Below are 15252 nucleotides of genomic sequence, written 5' to 3'. Positions count from 1 at the left end.
CAATTGTGCACGTCTGGGACCTGTTGGATCGGAGGGTGAGGGCAAGGGCCAGTCGCCCCATAAATGTCTGGGAACCTGCAGGTGCCTTGGTGGAAGAGTGGGGTAACATCTCACAGCAAGAACTGAAAAATCTGGTACAGTCCATGAGGAGGAGATGCACTGCAGTACTTAATGCAGCTGGTGGCCACACCAGATTCTGACTGTTACTTTTGATTTTGACCCCCCCCTTCGTTCAGGGGCACATTACATTTTTGTTAGTCACATGACTGTGGAACTTGTTCAGTTTGTATCTCAGTTGTTGAATCTTTTTATTTTCATACAAAAGATTTACACATGTTACATTTCCTGAAAATAAACTCAGTTGACAGTGGGAGGATGTTTCTTTTTTGATGAGTTTATATACTGTATTCTACTCTACTGTATTTTAGCCAATGCCACTGTATTTTAGTCAATGCCATCTAAGATGTATATATTTCTTAATTCCATAATTTTACTTTTAGATGTGTGCATTGTGAATTGTTTTTAGATTCTACTGCACTGTTAGATAGTACTGCACTGTTGGAGCTAGGAACTAATTTTGCTACACCAGCAATAACATCTGCTAAATATGTTTGTGTAACCAATAAAATTGGATTTGATTTGAATGAGGTTGCACAAAACTGCCAGTTCCAAGCAGCAAAATCACCTTTACTTTTCCCGATAAAAATATCAGCTAGGTAAATGAATATTCCTTTTGGAGAAGGGGATTGTAAATGCACATTGTTTTAGATGATTTTTCCTTATGAACCCTGGAGACAAACATGAAACCAAACTGAAAATCGTATCAAAATGACATGTATGGTGGCCCCTTTTCCACAGTGAAGTAGGCTATAAATAGCTGTGCCGTTATCGAGAATTTTTATTGTGTTCCCTCATAATTTATGTGGATGCAATTTAGAGCCGAGTAGAGCTCTAAGCTGACCTTTTTTTACAAGAAGTACATGTGTGCCTAAGTTGAAAAATGTAGGTGCACAAGGAAATTTAGGAGAACAATGAAAAATATTTGGAGGTATTAAAGCTAGGTCCCTTCATTTTTCAATGCGCACTGGTGTTCCTAAATAAACATTCGTACAGAAAAATATTTAGGCACATATGCGAGTAAAATGGTCGCACTGTAAAGCCCTGACAAGTTAGACTAACGTTGTGCAATAATTTGGGACATGAATCCTATTTGAATCATTATGGAACTCTGACCACAAAGCAGGTTAAACCTGGTGCCTGACGCATGGTTCACGACAACTGGACCATTGTCATACAGCTCCATGATTAGTGAGGATTAGGGGAGATTTATAGGACCATTGTTCAACCCTTATTTAAAAAAATGTTTGACCTTCCAATATTTCATGGCTTGAACTTGAATATGACAAATTTCAGGATGAATGAATCAACTCTTTTTGAATAATCAATATATTTGGTGCGTAAAGGCTCTCCAAACCAGTTTTCCCCCCCTACTAACCCTAAAATATGCTTAAATAATCTACAAAATGAGTATTTTTTAAATCTACCAGTTGTTGCTGAAATGGAGACGAATATGTATTTATTTAGATGGATTTCTTTCATTGATCCATATATTCTGAACCCGTTCTTTCAATATATTCTAGTCTGTCAACAAAATTATAATTAGAAGGTACACCGTATTTATAGGGATGGCTTAAGATAAATGTACTGAAACCACACAAGAAAATCTGTTGGTCAACAAGTGGGAGGTTTTTCAGCGGTTGAATTAAAGATGCAATATGTAACTTTTCACAGAAATGTGTGTTATAGAGCCGTCCTTCTCATCGAAAGCAAGTCTACGAAGCGGTAGATCTATTCTATGCTTACCATTCTTACCTTAGGTGTTTGCCTTTTGTGCTTCAAACGGCTGAAAATACATGATTTCTGGTTATGGAAAATATATTTCACAGCGATTTAGATGGTGCAATGATTCTCTACACTATACTAACTTGCTTGTTTTGTCACAAAGAAATAACAAACTATTCACATTTTAGCCACCCGGAAAAGGCAGAGGAAATGCATCTTTAAATGCATTCAGTGCACGAAAGGTACATCCTGACCCAGCTCTTCAATTAGGCAATAATAAATCCATGTCCTGGTTGTCCACATGATTGAAGAAAATAACTTGACTGACTCCTAAAACAAAGTAACATGCATATTGCAGGTTGTGAGCTCGGTGCAAGGATAGGATAGTCAGAACAGGCTACATTTTTATCCGACTGTCCCTTTAAGGAAATTAAGTCTACTTCAGCTGTTTGTGCTGAGAGAAAAGCTTTTTCAGCAAAATGGAGATAAAAGGAAAATGCACAAACATGAAAAAGAATCCTTTTACTCTGACTTCAGTGGGAGTGACATTTAGAGAGCACTTCTTACGGAGAAATATGTTCCTATCACCATCAACATCATGGTTGACCATTATTCTACTCATAGGGATGGGGAACAGACACTTTTGGGAAAGATAAAATCCTGTGAACAGCCTGAGTTCACACAACCCGAAAAGGGTGTTTAACCCAAAAATTGCTGGGAGCATATTTAGAGAGAGTGACTTTTTAAAATGATTATTACAGGAGATGACATCCTACAGACTAATGGAGAAGTGTAATCCCTCACCCACATACCATCCCACTCTAGTGCAGCTAAACTAAGCCAAACCACAAGCGACACTCCTGCATGCCACCAAGGCTCTTACTGTACATCCAGCCAAGGAGATTGATTTGGTGGTAAACATCATGTATGTCATGGAAAAACATTATAAAACCACGTTGCTAAACGATTTTCAGATGGCAAAAAGATGCTCTAGTCTGCTAATCTAGACAAGAACGACATCCCCTTCCATGTTCCTTTCCCTCCCAATCTGTACATCGGGACCTAACCAGCAAACCGCAAACATTCCCAGAACATTAGCTAAGATTCCCATTAAGTTATAGTTAGGGTTTTACCGAACATTAGGATGAGAACATTAAAAAAAATAGTTTTTTAAAATATTTCAAGAAATGTTTTAAATTAAACATCCATGGAATGTTCTAACATTCACTAAAATGTTGTGCACAAGATCTGTAACAGCCACCACAGAAGATTCCCCAAAACAAGCATGGCACTTGCAATGCCAGGATAGTGGGTTCGATTCCCAGGATCACCCAGGCGTAAAATGTATGCACGCTTGAAATGTGTGCGCGCAACGATATGGGACAGTTCTTGCAACATCAGGCATGTATAATGTTGTGCACGAGAACATCTGCCACAACCTAACGAATGTTCTGAGAACTTTCACAGAGCCATGGCACCTTATTCCCTATACACATGTTGAAGCACAGTAGTGTACCAAATAGGGAATGGGAAGCAATATGGGATGCAACCGTGAAGTTAGTGCTCCGTTTCTTACCGATGAAGGGGATGGAATCGAGGGATTCGTCCAGGTTGCTGGAGGAGCAGGTCTGGTGCTTTTCCTGCTTCTCGCTCAGCCGCCGCATGTGCATCTCCCGCCGCGCATCATTGGGCAGCCAGCACACCGCACCCGCTGCCGGTTCCGAGCTGTCGTCCTCGTTCACCGCCAGGATGTAGGAAGGGTGGCGTAGGGGACTGGGATTCTTCCCCGACCCAGGAGGCTTCTCCCTGAGCACCACGCCTGACTCGGAGGCTGAGGGGCAGCGCCCGTTCACTTGGGGCTCTGGGCGAGGGTGCTGGTAAGAGGTTTTGAAAATCCCAGGCTTCTGTGGTCTCTGATGGGGAGCAGAGAGGGAAGAGGACCTACGGCCAACCACCGCTGCCACCTGTCTCCCTGGCACCTCCCCTGGTTGCTGCATGGTCTCTGCCGATCCCCTACTCTGGCTCACATGGTTCACACCTTTGACACCAGCTCTTTCATCAGTGTTGGATTGCTCCAAGCTTAGATTCTTCCCCAGATGAGAGGGTCTGTCTTTGAGCATGTTAGGGGCACTGTGAGGCTGGTGCTGCTCTGGTCCTGTAGTGTGGAGGGCAGGGTTAGACATTGGCCCCACCCGGAGACTGTCCCTACCGTATCCTGCAGGAGGTCGATGGTGGGCAGCCTGTTTGGAGAGGCTCTGCCTGCTTGGGCATGTACCCTGGTCCGCCCTGCTACCGTAGCCCCGTCTGTCCACCATGGGACGGCCCAGATTGACAGGGTCCACATAGTCAGAGGAGCGGGCCCGGGCCTTGTGGGTAAACTCATCCTGGGACACGCTACGAGGGGGCCAGTTCCTGGGGTGGACCCCCCGCTCCGCCACACTCATACGGTCCTGGGAAGAGCTGCGAGGGGGCATGTGGTGGAAAGGGGGCGGGGGTCCGTGGTAGGCACGGTCGTGGGAGGTGCTCCTGCGTCGGAGACCCTTGGGGTCGGGCCCCCAGCCCCCTCGGGGGATGTAGTGGGTGGAGTTGAAGGTGTTCTGACTGGCGGCTCGCAGGCTGTCTAGTCTCTCCTGGATGGTCCGGCTGCCGTATGCATGGATACCCTTGTTGTCGATGTACTCCCTGTACGTCTGGTACGTCCGCCAGTCGATGTTTTGGTGAGAGCCGGGGTTGGGGGAGTTTGAGTTGGGTGGGTAGTGGGGTGGTGGGGCGCCATAATTGAGGCGGCTCGCACCAGAGGGGTAGATGTCTGTTTTCCGTGGCACGGGGTAGTGGGACACAGACCCAGGTCGCCCTCTGATGATGCCAGGGTCAGAGGGCCCTACCAGGCCGTACTCTACTCTATGAGCTGGTCCCATATGGCCCAGTTCTGGAGGAACTACCACAGTCCTCACGCTGTTGTTGCGCATGCATGCTACAGTCAGGGATTTGGAGTACGGGTGTGCAGGAGGAGGGGACGGGGGCATGGGGATCTCTATGCGGTACCCCAGGTCGGGTGGTGGTGCCCCCACATGCCCCCGGCATGCTCCCTGTACCCCCACCGGGGAGGGGGTCTCTGTAGCCTGGGCCATCCCCGGGGGCTTACAGTCTACTCGGGGGTAACATATGGGGGGAGGTTCGGGGATGTGACGGGCAATTCCACTGTAGGCACTGCGGCCTCGGAGGTACGCATCCTGGGAGTAGGCCTGGAGCGAGAAAGAAGAGAGAAAAGGGTGAGATACAACAACGGTGTCCTCTGGTTCAAGTCCTAACCATTCCCCTTGGCCCTAACCATGCCCCTTGGCCCTAACCATGCCCCTTGGGCCTAACCCTTCCCCTTGGGCCTAACCCTTCCCCTTGGGCCTAACCCTTCCCCTTGGGCCTAACCCTTCCCCTTGGGCCTAACCCTTCCCCTTGGCCCTAACCCTTCCCCTTGGGCCTAACCCTTCCCCTTGGGCCTAACCCTTCCCCTTGGCCCTAACCCTTCCCCTTGGCCCTAACCCTTCCCCTTGGGCCTAACCCTTCCCCTTGGCCCTAACCCTTCCCCTTGGCCCTAACCCTTCCCCTTGGCCCTAACCCTTCCCCTTGGCCCTAACCCTTTAATGTTTGCAGATTTGTAAACTACTCCACAATGCTTATATCTAGACTTGACCCTTCAGATCTGAAAACATCAGAGTTAGGGCAAATGGGAAGGGAGCAAAATAGGGTGAGCACGTGTGTCATATTCAACATGGCATCTCTAAACGATGGTAAAGAACTGTGGTAGTGAACGTTGAATAATGCTAGGTGACGTGTGTATGATTAGGAAAGGCAGGCGGACAGGGAGCAGCATGTTGCAGTGTGAGAGTGTGGAGGCGTGTAGCAAGTCAGGAGAGTCACTAGCGCTCATCTGCTCGCTCCATATTTAGAAAGCTAGTTCTCTGGGTACCGCTCACTACGCAACGAGAGCATGCTGTGCTGCCGCACTGTGCACACACCCACATAGAAGACTGGAAACACATTCCAAGGTGGATTTAAGCAATGAACACTTGTGGGTTAAAGTAATGAACACCTGTATTGTACACACAGGGGGGAAACACAGCAAAAAATAGCATGACATCCACTGTCAAAATAATTGGCAAAACGGTCTTGAGCAAATGATCCAATGATGAAATTATTTTTTCAAGGAACTTGATTTCTACTCATTTCTGTTATCGTGTCAGATCACACAGAAACAGTCCTATTCTGTCCAACCCTACTGAGTAGCCAGCCAGCGGGAACAGCTAGTCAGGTGATCTGTGATTGAATGGAGTGGACAAGAAGCAACAGATGTGTTGGAAGAAAGAAGGAAAGAGAGACTGGCATGCAAGACCTAACAGTGACACACAGGAAGGTGGCCTATCTGTTTGGTTTAGCCACCTTCTGGCTGACAGCACTGGCACTGTTCGAGCGAGGTCTGAGACTTACAGAAAAAGAGGGGGGCAGAGGAAGCCCAGCACCTACAACAGTTCTCGCCACACTAAACCTAACCTCCGCTCTCATGTTCCCAGACAGCTTAACACAAACGTTAGCTCAACCCTCCTTCAGCGGCACGCCGGCAGACGACGATCACACATGCATAGATTCCATAGTGGTAGATTCCGTACGGCTGGCTGAGCAGCCTTCGTCCATTTATCAAACGCCATTTCATATGCATTTCCTGTTTGCCTTGCACCTAGCAAGCACACAGAAAATAACACGTCACAATTGGTTGGACTTTAAACCCAACCTGGTGTCGTATTACGATTATTACGTAACACTATGCAAGTTTTTACTGTATGTACAATCAGTTCTATAAATGCTTGCCCCTCCCTTCAACAATAGCTAGAAGTCGCTCTGGATAAGAGCGTCTGCTAAATGACTTAAATGTAAATGTAAATGTAGTGGAACGTTCCGGGGCCAAGGCCTTTATCACTGGCTTCGTCCGAAATGGCACTCTAGTCTCTATGTAGTGCACCCCTTTTGACCAAAGTCATAGCACCCTATTCCCTATATTGTGATCTACTTTTGATCAATACTACTTCACTATATAGGGAATAGGGTGCCATTAAGGACGTAGGCAGGAATAGATGGCTTGCAGGATCAGAAAGGGGCGAGGCTCCAAGGTGCCAGCTCTGTCTGCCGCCTCATCTAACAGGTACTGCGGGCACGGTGAATCACTGCCTACCTGCCCGTAGCTAAGGGCAACATAGCAACAATTAGCCGACTAACATGGCAATCGAATAAATGACACAGCTATGCAAGAACAGTACATTACATCAAAACGAAAACACACATTACAAAGGAAAAAGGAGACGGGGAAACAACATGCAGAGTGATTGTTCTCCTCCCTGCTGTTGCTTACCAGATCAGTGGTCTCCAGTGTATAAGGCTGCCGTTACAGCAGGAGAGAAAACGTGAGCAGTGAGAGGCGGCAACCATGGGAGAGAAGAAGAATGGGGAAAAGGCTAGCAAGCAGAGAAAATAACACGCATCATAAAAAAAGAAGAGAGAACAGATCGCCGCTGGAGAAAGAAGAGTTTGCCTGGAACGCCGACGCCAGGGCTCGAGTCGAAGCGCAAAAAATCCATCATAGCGGCGGCATCGAGAGAGAAAGGAAAAAGGGAGCCAACGTCGGCCGTGGCAGGACTGTCATATTAGCGACGCCACCTGCGTGAGCCAGTCTGTCCTGGACGAGGTGTAGGTGTCAGGAGAAGAGGAAGCCTGCTGCCTTCCACAGCTCTGGGAGTTCTCCATCTCTCTGCTGCTCCCTCCATCTGACTGCAGCAGCCAGGTGACACCACTCAATGAATGAACTGCTGCCTCCACTCTCTGTCCCTGGCTCTCTCTCAATCCCTTTGGTATCGCTCACATGACAGAAGCAGTTGCTGTACTATACATTCAGCTCAGATGCTGCTACTGCCCCTCCCCTCCTGCTCCCTCTCCCTCCCTCTCCTCCTCTCAGCAGCATCAACCTGTTCACAACACCGAGGCAGTCAGCTGACTACAGCTGGTTTGATGATATATTGCTTCAGGACCTCCCTCATTCCTTCCCCGGCTCCCTCACTCAGACGCTCTCTCATGCTAAGCCAATGATGTTACTACTGTTGACATGTAACACTGTAACTTGTTTCCAGGCAGCCTGTGTGTGTATGAGGGTCTCTCCTTCAGGCTATAATGTCAGTCACCCAGCGAGCCGCGGTGCTAATCTTCCAGCTCCGGCTAACAGCCCCAGTCTGGACGGCTACATCAGGAGCTCGTTACGCTCTGGTAGCCAAGCAGCGTGGACCGGTGTCCGCTAGCTAGCAACAGATGTGCAACACAGTTCATGAAAGGGGAGGAGGGAGGGAGAAGAAAAGCGGGGGATGGGAAGAGGGAGAGGGCTGAGCCGATGGGGATGGAGAAAAGGAAAGAGGAGGGTAGCGGGGGAGAGGAAGCAAAGGGAATAGGGATGTTTACAAGCTCTGCTTTTTTAGGATGACGCATACCAGCTTGAAGGCATCAGGCACTGAAGTGTTAACAGGCTTTCTGTGAAACATCTTAACAGGCCATTTCACCCATTGTAAGAACCAACACCCCCTCCCCCACTGTGTGAGTACTACTCTTTCTGTTACTTGTACACATTATGTTCATTACGCAGAGAACTGAGTTCCTACTGAATCTCAGCAGAATACATAGCAAGCACCTCTAGTTGCCAGTAGCTAGTGCGCATGAAAAGTTAATGATGAGAGTGGAGGCACAACCAGGTTACTAGCTTAGAGGCAATGTAATTTAGGCTTCCTTCAACTGCACTCAAATCACAGATACACAGGGAGACATGTAAGGCGGCAGGTAGCCTAGTGTTTGGAGCGTTGGCCCAGTAACCGTAGGTTGCTAGATCGAATCCCTGAGCTGACATGCTAATATTCTGTCGTTCTGCCCCTGAACAAGACAGTTAACTCACTGTTCCTAGGCAGTCATTGTAAATAAGAATTTGTTCTGAACTGACTAGCCTAGTAAAATAAAAGGTTAAATAAATAAAAAATTATATAAAAAGGCAAGACTTGTCTGCACCGCAGGAACAGCTAGAGAGAGAGAGGGGAAGGAAGGTGAAGGTGAGAGAACGTCCATGAGACTGGCTGCCAAAAGCACACTCCCACAATGTGACTAGGTAGCTTCATTTCATTTCCTACAGTCACTGCATCAGAAAAATGTGATAATGCAAATTTGCTAACCGAGTCAGCTCTTAATAATAACCTGAAAGGCCCCTGGCATCAACTGATCTCCATTTGACATCAGCCTATTTCTGCCTGCCCCCTGTGCTAAATTAAAATAAAATGGCAGCACAATGCAAGCTGAACCTCACAGCCTCTCTGCTCAGCCCTGGTGGCACAAAGATCAAGCTCAACTATTTATATCTGACACAGATTTTTCGCTCAATGCCCCCATGGCCAATAACTTCGTAATCTCTCTCAAGCTAATCTGTGCTACGAGAGACAGGGAGTGGCCACAGCCTTCGGTAAGGTAAACATTCCAACACAAGCCGGTGTTAATAGGCTCAGCATTTATATAATAGAGGTGGATTCATTGAGCTGATGGGAATTTTGTGCTACAGTTGACAATAGGCTAGGTGTGACCGGGCAACTAGGGTGGCACCTGTGTTAACACAGCCTGGCTTTCTCAACAGCACTGTACAGAGATGGTATGCATTAACATGAACTGGCACCACCTTAATTATTGCGTGTGGAGTTCAGAGTTAGTAAGAGAACTCATCTTTACATTTGTCCAATATACACTGAACAAAAATATAAATTAAACATGTAAAGTTCTGGTCCCACGTTTCATGAGCTGAAATAATAGATCGCAGAAATGTTCCATACGTACAAAAACCATTTCTCAATTTTTTTGCACACGTTTACATCCCTGTGTTAGTGAGCATTTCTCCATTGCCAAGATAATCCAGCCACCTGACAGGTGTGGCATAGTGTATCAAGAAGCTAATTAAACATGATCATGGCCTCCTGAGTTGCGCAGCGATCTAATGTGTTACTACAGACCCAAGTTCATTTCCCGGGCTGTGCCACAACCGGCCGTGGCTGGGAGTCCCATAGGACTGCACACAATTGGCGAAGCTTCGTACGGGTTAGGGGAGGGTTTGGCCGATAGGGCTTTACTTGGCTCATTGCTCTCTAGCGACTAATTGTGGCGGGCCGGGTGCCTGCGGGCTAACCCCGGTCGCCAGTTGAACTGTGTTTCCTCACTTTGGTGAGGCTGGCTTCCGGGTTAAGCTGACTGGTGTTAAGGAGCGAGGTTTGGCGGGTCATGTTTTTGAGGACACGACTCCACCTTCGCCTCTCCTGAGCCCGTTGTTGAGTGGCAGCGATGAGACAAGATCGAAAATTGGGGAGAAACGGGTATATTAAAAAATTAAAAAACAGCCTGCACCTTGTGTTGACAATAAAAGGCCACTAAAATGTGCAGTTGTCGTAACATAACACAATGCCACAGATGGCGCGTGCAATTGGCTTGCTGACTGCAGGAATACCCACCAGAGCTGTTGCCAGAGAATTGAATGTTCAGTCGCTCTACCATAATCTGCCTCCAACATCGTTTTAAAGAGAATTTGGCAGTACATTGGCCTCAAAACTGAAGACCACGTGTATGTGTCATGTGGGCGAGAACAGAGTGCCCCATGGTGGCGGTGGGGTTATGGTATGAGCAAGCATAACCTATGGACAACAAACACAATTGCATTTTATCGATGGCAATTTGAATGCACAAACACTGTGACAAGATCCTGAGCCCCATGTTTTTAAGGTACCTGTGATTAACAGATGCATATCTGCATTCCCATTCATGTCAATTTCATAGATTAGGGCCTAATAAATGCATTTCAATTGACTGATATGAACTGTAACTCAGTAAAAATCCAATTGTTGCATGTTGCATTTTTATTTCTGTTCAGTGTAATTTTAGGAGTAAACATTTGCTTAACATGTCACATAATAAGTTGCATGGACTCACTGTGTGCAATAAGTGTTTACATAATTTTTAAATGACTAACCCATCTCTGTACCCCACACATACAGATAATTGTAACGGTCCTTCAGTCGAGCAGTCAATTTCAACCACAAAGAACAATAATGTTTTCCAATGCCTCGCAATGTCGGCCACGTACATTTTTTTTTAAAGCAGACATTGAATATCCATTTGAGCATCCACCAGACAAGTGTGGCACATCAAGAGGCTGATTAAAGAGCATGATCAGTACACATGTACACCTTGTGCTGGGGAAAATTACAGGCCACTCTAAAATGCGCAGTTGTCACAACACAATGCGGCAGCGTAGCCTAGTGGTTAGAGCGTTGGACTAGTAACCGGAAGGTTGCGAGTTCAAACCCCCGAGCTGACAAGGTACAAATCTGTCGTTCTGCCCCTGAACAGGCAGTTAACCCACTGTTCCCAGGCCGTCATTGAAAATAAGAATATGTTCTTAACTGACTTGCCTGGTTAAATAAAGGTTAAAAAAAAAAAATAATAAATTAAATGCCAAAGATGTTTTGAGGGACCCTGCAGGAATGTCTACCAGAGCTGATGCCAGAGAATGGAAGGTTAATTATTCTGCTTTAAGCCGCTTCCAACATCATTTTAGAGAATTTAGCAGTACGTCCAACCGGCCTCACAACCACAGACCAGACCACATGTAACCACTCCAGCCCATGACCTTCACATCTGGCTTCTTCACCTGCGGGATCGTCTGAGACCAGCCACCCAGACAGCTGATAAAACTGTGGGTTTGCTATATATAGAATTTCTGCACAAACTGTCAGAAACTGTCTCAGGGAAGCTCATCTGCATGCTCGTCGTCTTCCCCTGACTGCCGTTTTGGTGGATTAATTGACTTCAGTCGGCAAATGCTCACCTTCAATGGCCACTGGCAAGCTGGAGAAGTGTGCCCATCATGGAAGAATCCGTTTCAACTGTACCGGGCAGACGGCAGACAGCATGTAATGGCATCTTGTGGGCAAGTAGTTTGCTGATATCAACGTTGTGAACAGAGTGGACCATGGGGTTATGGTATGGGCAGGCATAAGCTACGGACAATGAACACAATTGCATTTTATCAATGGAAATGTTAATGCACAGAGATACTGTGATTAGATCCTGAGGCCCATTTTCGTTCCATTCATCCACTGTGAGGCATCTGTTGCTCAAACTAGACACTAATGTACTTGTCCTCTTGCTCAGTTGTGCACTGGGACCCCCCACTCTTTCTATTTTGGTTAGAGCCAGTTTGCGCTGTTCTGTGAAGGGAGTAGTCTGAGGCAAGATAATGAGATGTTTCTAACTTATTGAGGGAATAAATTATTTAGGATGTAAGTGGCTGGGTACTGGCCTAAATGCATGCATAAACTACAGCATGCTACAGACTGGGCCTTGGTTGCTTCCTGCCGGTGTCCGGGTCTCTCACCCACTATGTCCTGCAACAGAGCTCCGCATCAGACATGCTCGTGACAGGCAGACCCCAGGTTGGCTCCTTCACGGTTAGGCTTGGGCGGTATCCACATTGTCATACCAACCTTGTGCCACATCGGGATAATCGGTAATACCGGCACTAAACACAAGTGGCGCTGTTTTCAAACCCCACTAACCCTTTGTAATGCGAACATTAGCAATGCTACAAGTGTGTGCGCGCGCGTGTAAGTGCGTTCACGTGGTGTGTTTGTTTAGTATGTGTGTGAGTGAGTGTGTTTATTTATGACTTTGTTGTTTGCATTTCTCAAAGTGACCCTTCCAGTTCCCAGAATGAGGCCAGCCCTGCAGCAGAGAAGAAGTAGCAGCACTTGGAGGGGACCGGGTGTGGTGGCCTGGTTAGGAGGCCCAGATAGAGCACTCTGAAGGGAGAGGGTTTCACCCTCCCCTCTGGAGCAGTACTGCGGTCCCCGCACACACACCCTTCACAGAGAAACTAGAGCAGCTTTCTAAGCCTTGATCACATAAATAGCGACTAAGTTGATGTAGAAGTGGAAATAGGGTCTACTTCTGTTTTACAGTGGGCAAATTTAGGAAGAGATTAAATCAACGGAGTAATGATCTTTAAAAACTAACCAGCTGCAGTATGTCTTCATCTCTTGGCATCACGCAGAGTTTAAGAAAGGCATCACTGTAAAATAACAGATAAAGTCAAACATTGTAAACTTCAACAGACCAGCAGGAAATCAGTCACTGACAACAATGGGAAATATTAATATTTGAGTGCTCACCTGTTTTGGATCAAGGCTATGACCTGAGAGTACGTTTTCCCAATGATACTTTCTTCATTTACCTTTACTATCCGGTCTCCTGTTGACAATAAGAAAGCGTTTAAAAGATGAGATATGTAACTTTTTGGGCGACGCAACCAAATTCACATAGAAAAGTGAGTTATAGATCTGTCACTCTCATTGTAAGCAAGTCTAAGAAGCGGTAGATCTGTTCTGTGCTCTAGTTCTATGCTTCCCCATTCTGAAGATCTGTTTTTGCATCTTTTACTTTTGGGTTTGTCTACAAGTTTCAAACAGTTGAAAATACAATATTTTTAGTTGAATGAAAAAATAATATTTCACACTGGTTTAGAGATGGTACAATGATTCTCTACACATTCCATTGCTTGTTTTGTCATAAACTTAAATTAGGTGAACTATTTGAATTTTAGCAATCAGGAAATGGCAGAGCAATTTCTGCATATTGCACCTTTAATGTTAGACTGGTAGCTAATACGTGAAATGGTGTTAATGGCAGGTATGTGTGAGAGTGTGTGCGCGCTTCTCTGTTTGAAAACCCATTGGAGGAAAAGGTCAGAGGGGAGGGACCTCTGGCTTTCTTATCCAATGGTTTTTGAGAAGGAGACAAAGAGAGGACGCGAGGAGTAGGCAATTGAGATATTCCCTATGTGTCTTTGAAGAGATGAACCTGTGCTGGTAGGTAGTAAAAGGCAGCGTCCCTGCTAGGCTGACGGTCAGAATAGCAGAGGAAACAGCTTTGATCAGTCACCTGATATGAGTTTACAGTAACTGAGTGCCTGAGGCAGCTGAGCTCTGTGCCTCTACTAACCCTCCACAAAAAGGAAACACAGAAAACTACACCCAGTATACTACATTCAGGTGAAAACAAATCATTATGTACAGCCCTATATATTTATTTATTTTGATCTCTTTTAGTCCCCATTTGGACTAATCTTCCAAGAGTCCTTAAACATACATAAATATGCACAGTGTATAAAACATACAGAACACATTCCTAATATTCCCTCAGAACAGTCTCAATTCGTCAGGGCATGGACCACAAGGTGTGGAAAGCGTTCCAGAAGTATGCTGACCCATGTTGACTGCAATGCATCCTACAGTTGTGGCATGTGGCTGGATGTACTTAGGGTGAGGAACCATTCTAGATACGCACAGGAAGCGGTTGAACGTTAAAAAAACAGCAGCATTGCAGTTCTTGACATTCAAACCAATGCGCCTGGCACCTACTACCCTACCCCGTTCAAAGGCACTTACATCTTTTGTCTTGCCAGTTCACCCTCTGAATGGCACACATACACAATCCATGTCTCAATCGTCTCAAGGCTTAAACATAAACCTTCAACCCGTCTCCTCCCCTTCACCTACACTGATTGAAGTGGATTTAACTGGTGACATCAGTAAGGGAATCACAGCTTTCACAGCAACTAGATTCAGCTGGTCAGTCTGTCATGGAAAGTGCAGGTGTTCTTTGTGTTTTCTACTCAATGTATATATATGCCATGTAGCTGAGGCTTTTATCCAACAGTATAATGTCCAATGTGTCACTAGGTCTATTACCATAACGAATACAATAAGGTTTAGGATAAGGTGCAGCATGGTCATAACTCCAATATGATATAATACTTTGTATGATGCCGCTTGTCCACACACACACACACACACACACACGCACACGCACGCGCACGCACACGCACACGCACGCACACGCACACGCACACGCACAGCTCCCGTCTGTTACTTTTGGAGATGTGGTCAGTTACCTGTGCAGAGTCCAGCTCCGTCGGCAGGACCACCCACCTTCACCTGCTTCACAAAGATGGTGTCCATTGGCTCCAGCCTGTTCCGTTGTCTCCCTGACAACAAAGACAAGGTGTCATCGTCAACGCCTTCCTCTGGAGGTCACCTGATAGTGACATACCGTCTCTGCTCATAACAGTCAATCAATTCATGCTACGTACAGTATTTGCCCACTCAAAATTATTTTCATATTTTCTTCATTAGTCCACTGTCGACAGTCCCAAAATGTTTGTTGATAGTTTGAGTGGATTTTATATTTTAGTACTATAGGATATCATAAAGCGGGGTTCTTCGACCCTGTTCCTAGAGAGCA

At 46.2% G+C, this 15252-nt stretch overlaps 1 protein-coding gene across 6 annotated transcripts in view; it reads right to left on the bottom strand.

The window, feature by feature from the left end:
- LOC118394737 (rho GTPase-activating protein 21-like) overlaps window positions 1–15252 on the bottom strand; it is an 85264-nt gene that overhangs the window by 32968 nt on the left and 37044 nt on the right. For 3 of the 6 annotated variants that reach the window (XM_035788229.2, XM_035788232.2, XM_035788231.2), the window contains exons 5-8: window positions 14903–14995; window positions 13122–13200; window positions 12967–13021; window positions 3419–5087 (exon numbers count right to left, since the gene is read on the bottom strand). In XM_035788229.2, coding sequence (XP_035644122.1) covers window positions 3419–5087; window positions 12967–13021; window positions 13122–13200; window positions 14903–14995 — 1896 coding nt within the window. Of the gene's footprint in view, window positions 1–3418; window positions 5088–6327; window positions 6538–7243; window positions 7796–11779; window positions 11929–12966; window positions 13022–13121; window positions 13201–14902; window positions 14996–15252 lie in introns of those variants that run through there. The other 3 variants (XM_035788235.2, XM_035788234.2, XM_035788233.2) reach the window with 3 other exon arrangements.

Source organism: Oncorhynchus keta, chromosome 15 (assembly GCF_023373465.1).
Source record: "Oncorhynchus keta strain PuntledgeMale-10-30-2019 chromosome 15, Oket_V2, whole genome shotgun sequence".
NCBI lineage: Eukaryota > Metazoa > Chordata > Actinopteri > Salmoniformes > Salmonidae > Oncorhynchus > Oncorhynchus keta.
The sequence above is the reverse complement of the archived record's forward strand: the minus strand, read 5'-3'. Positions and strand labels throughout refer to the sequence as shown.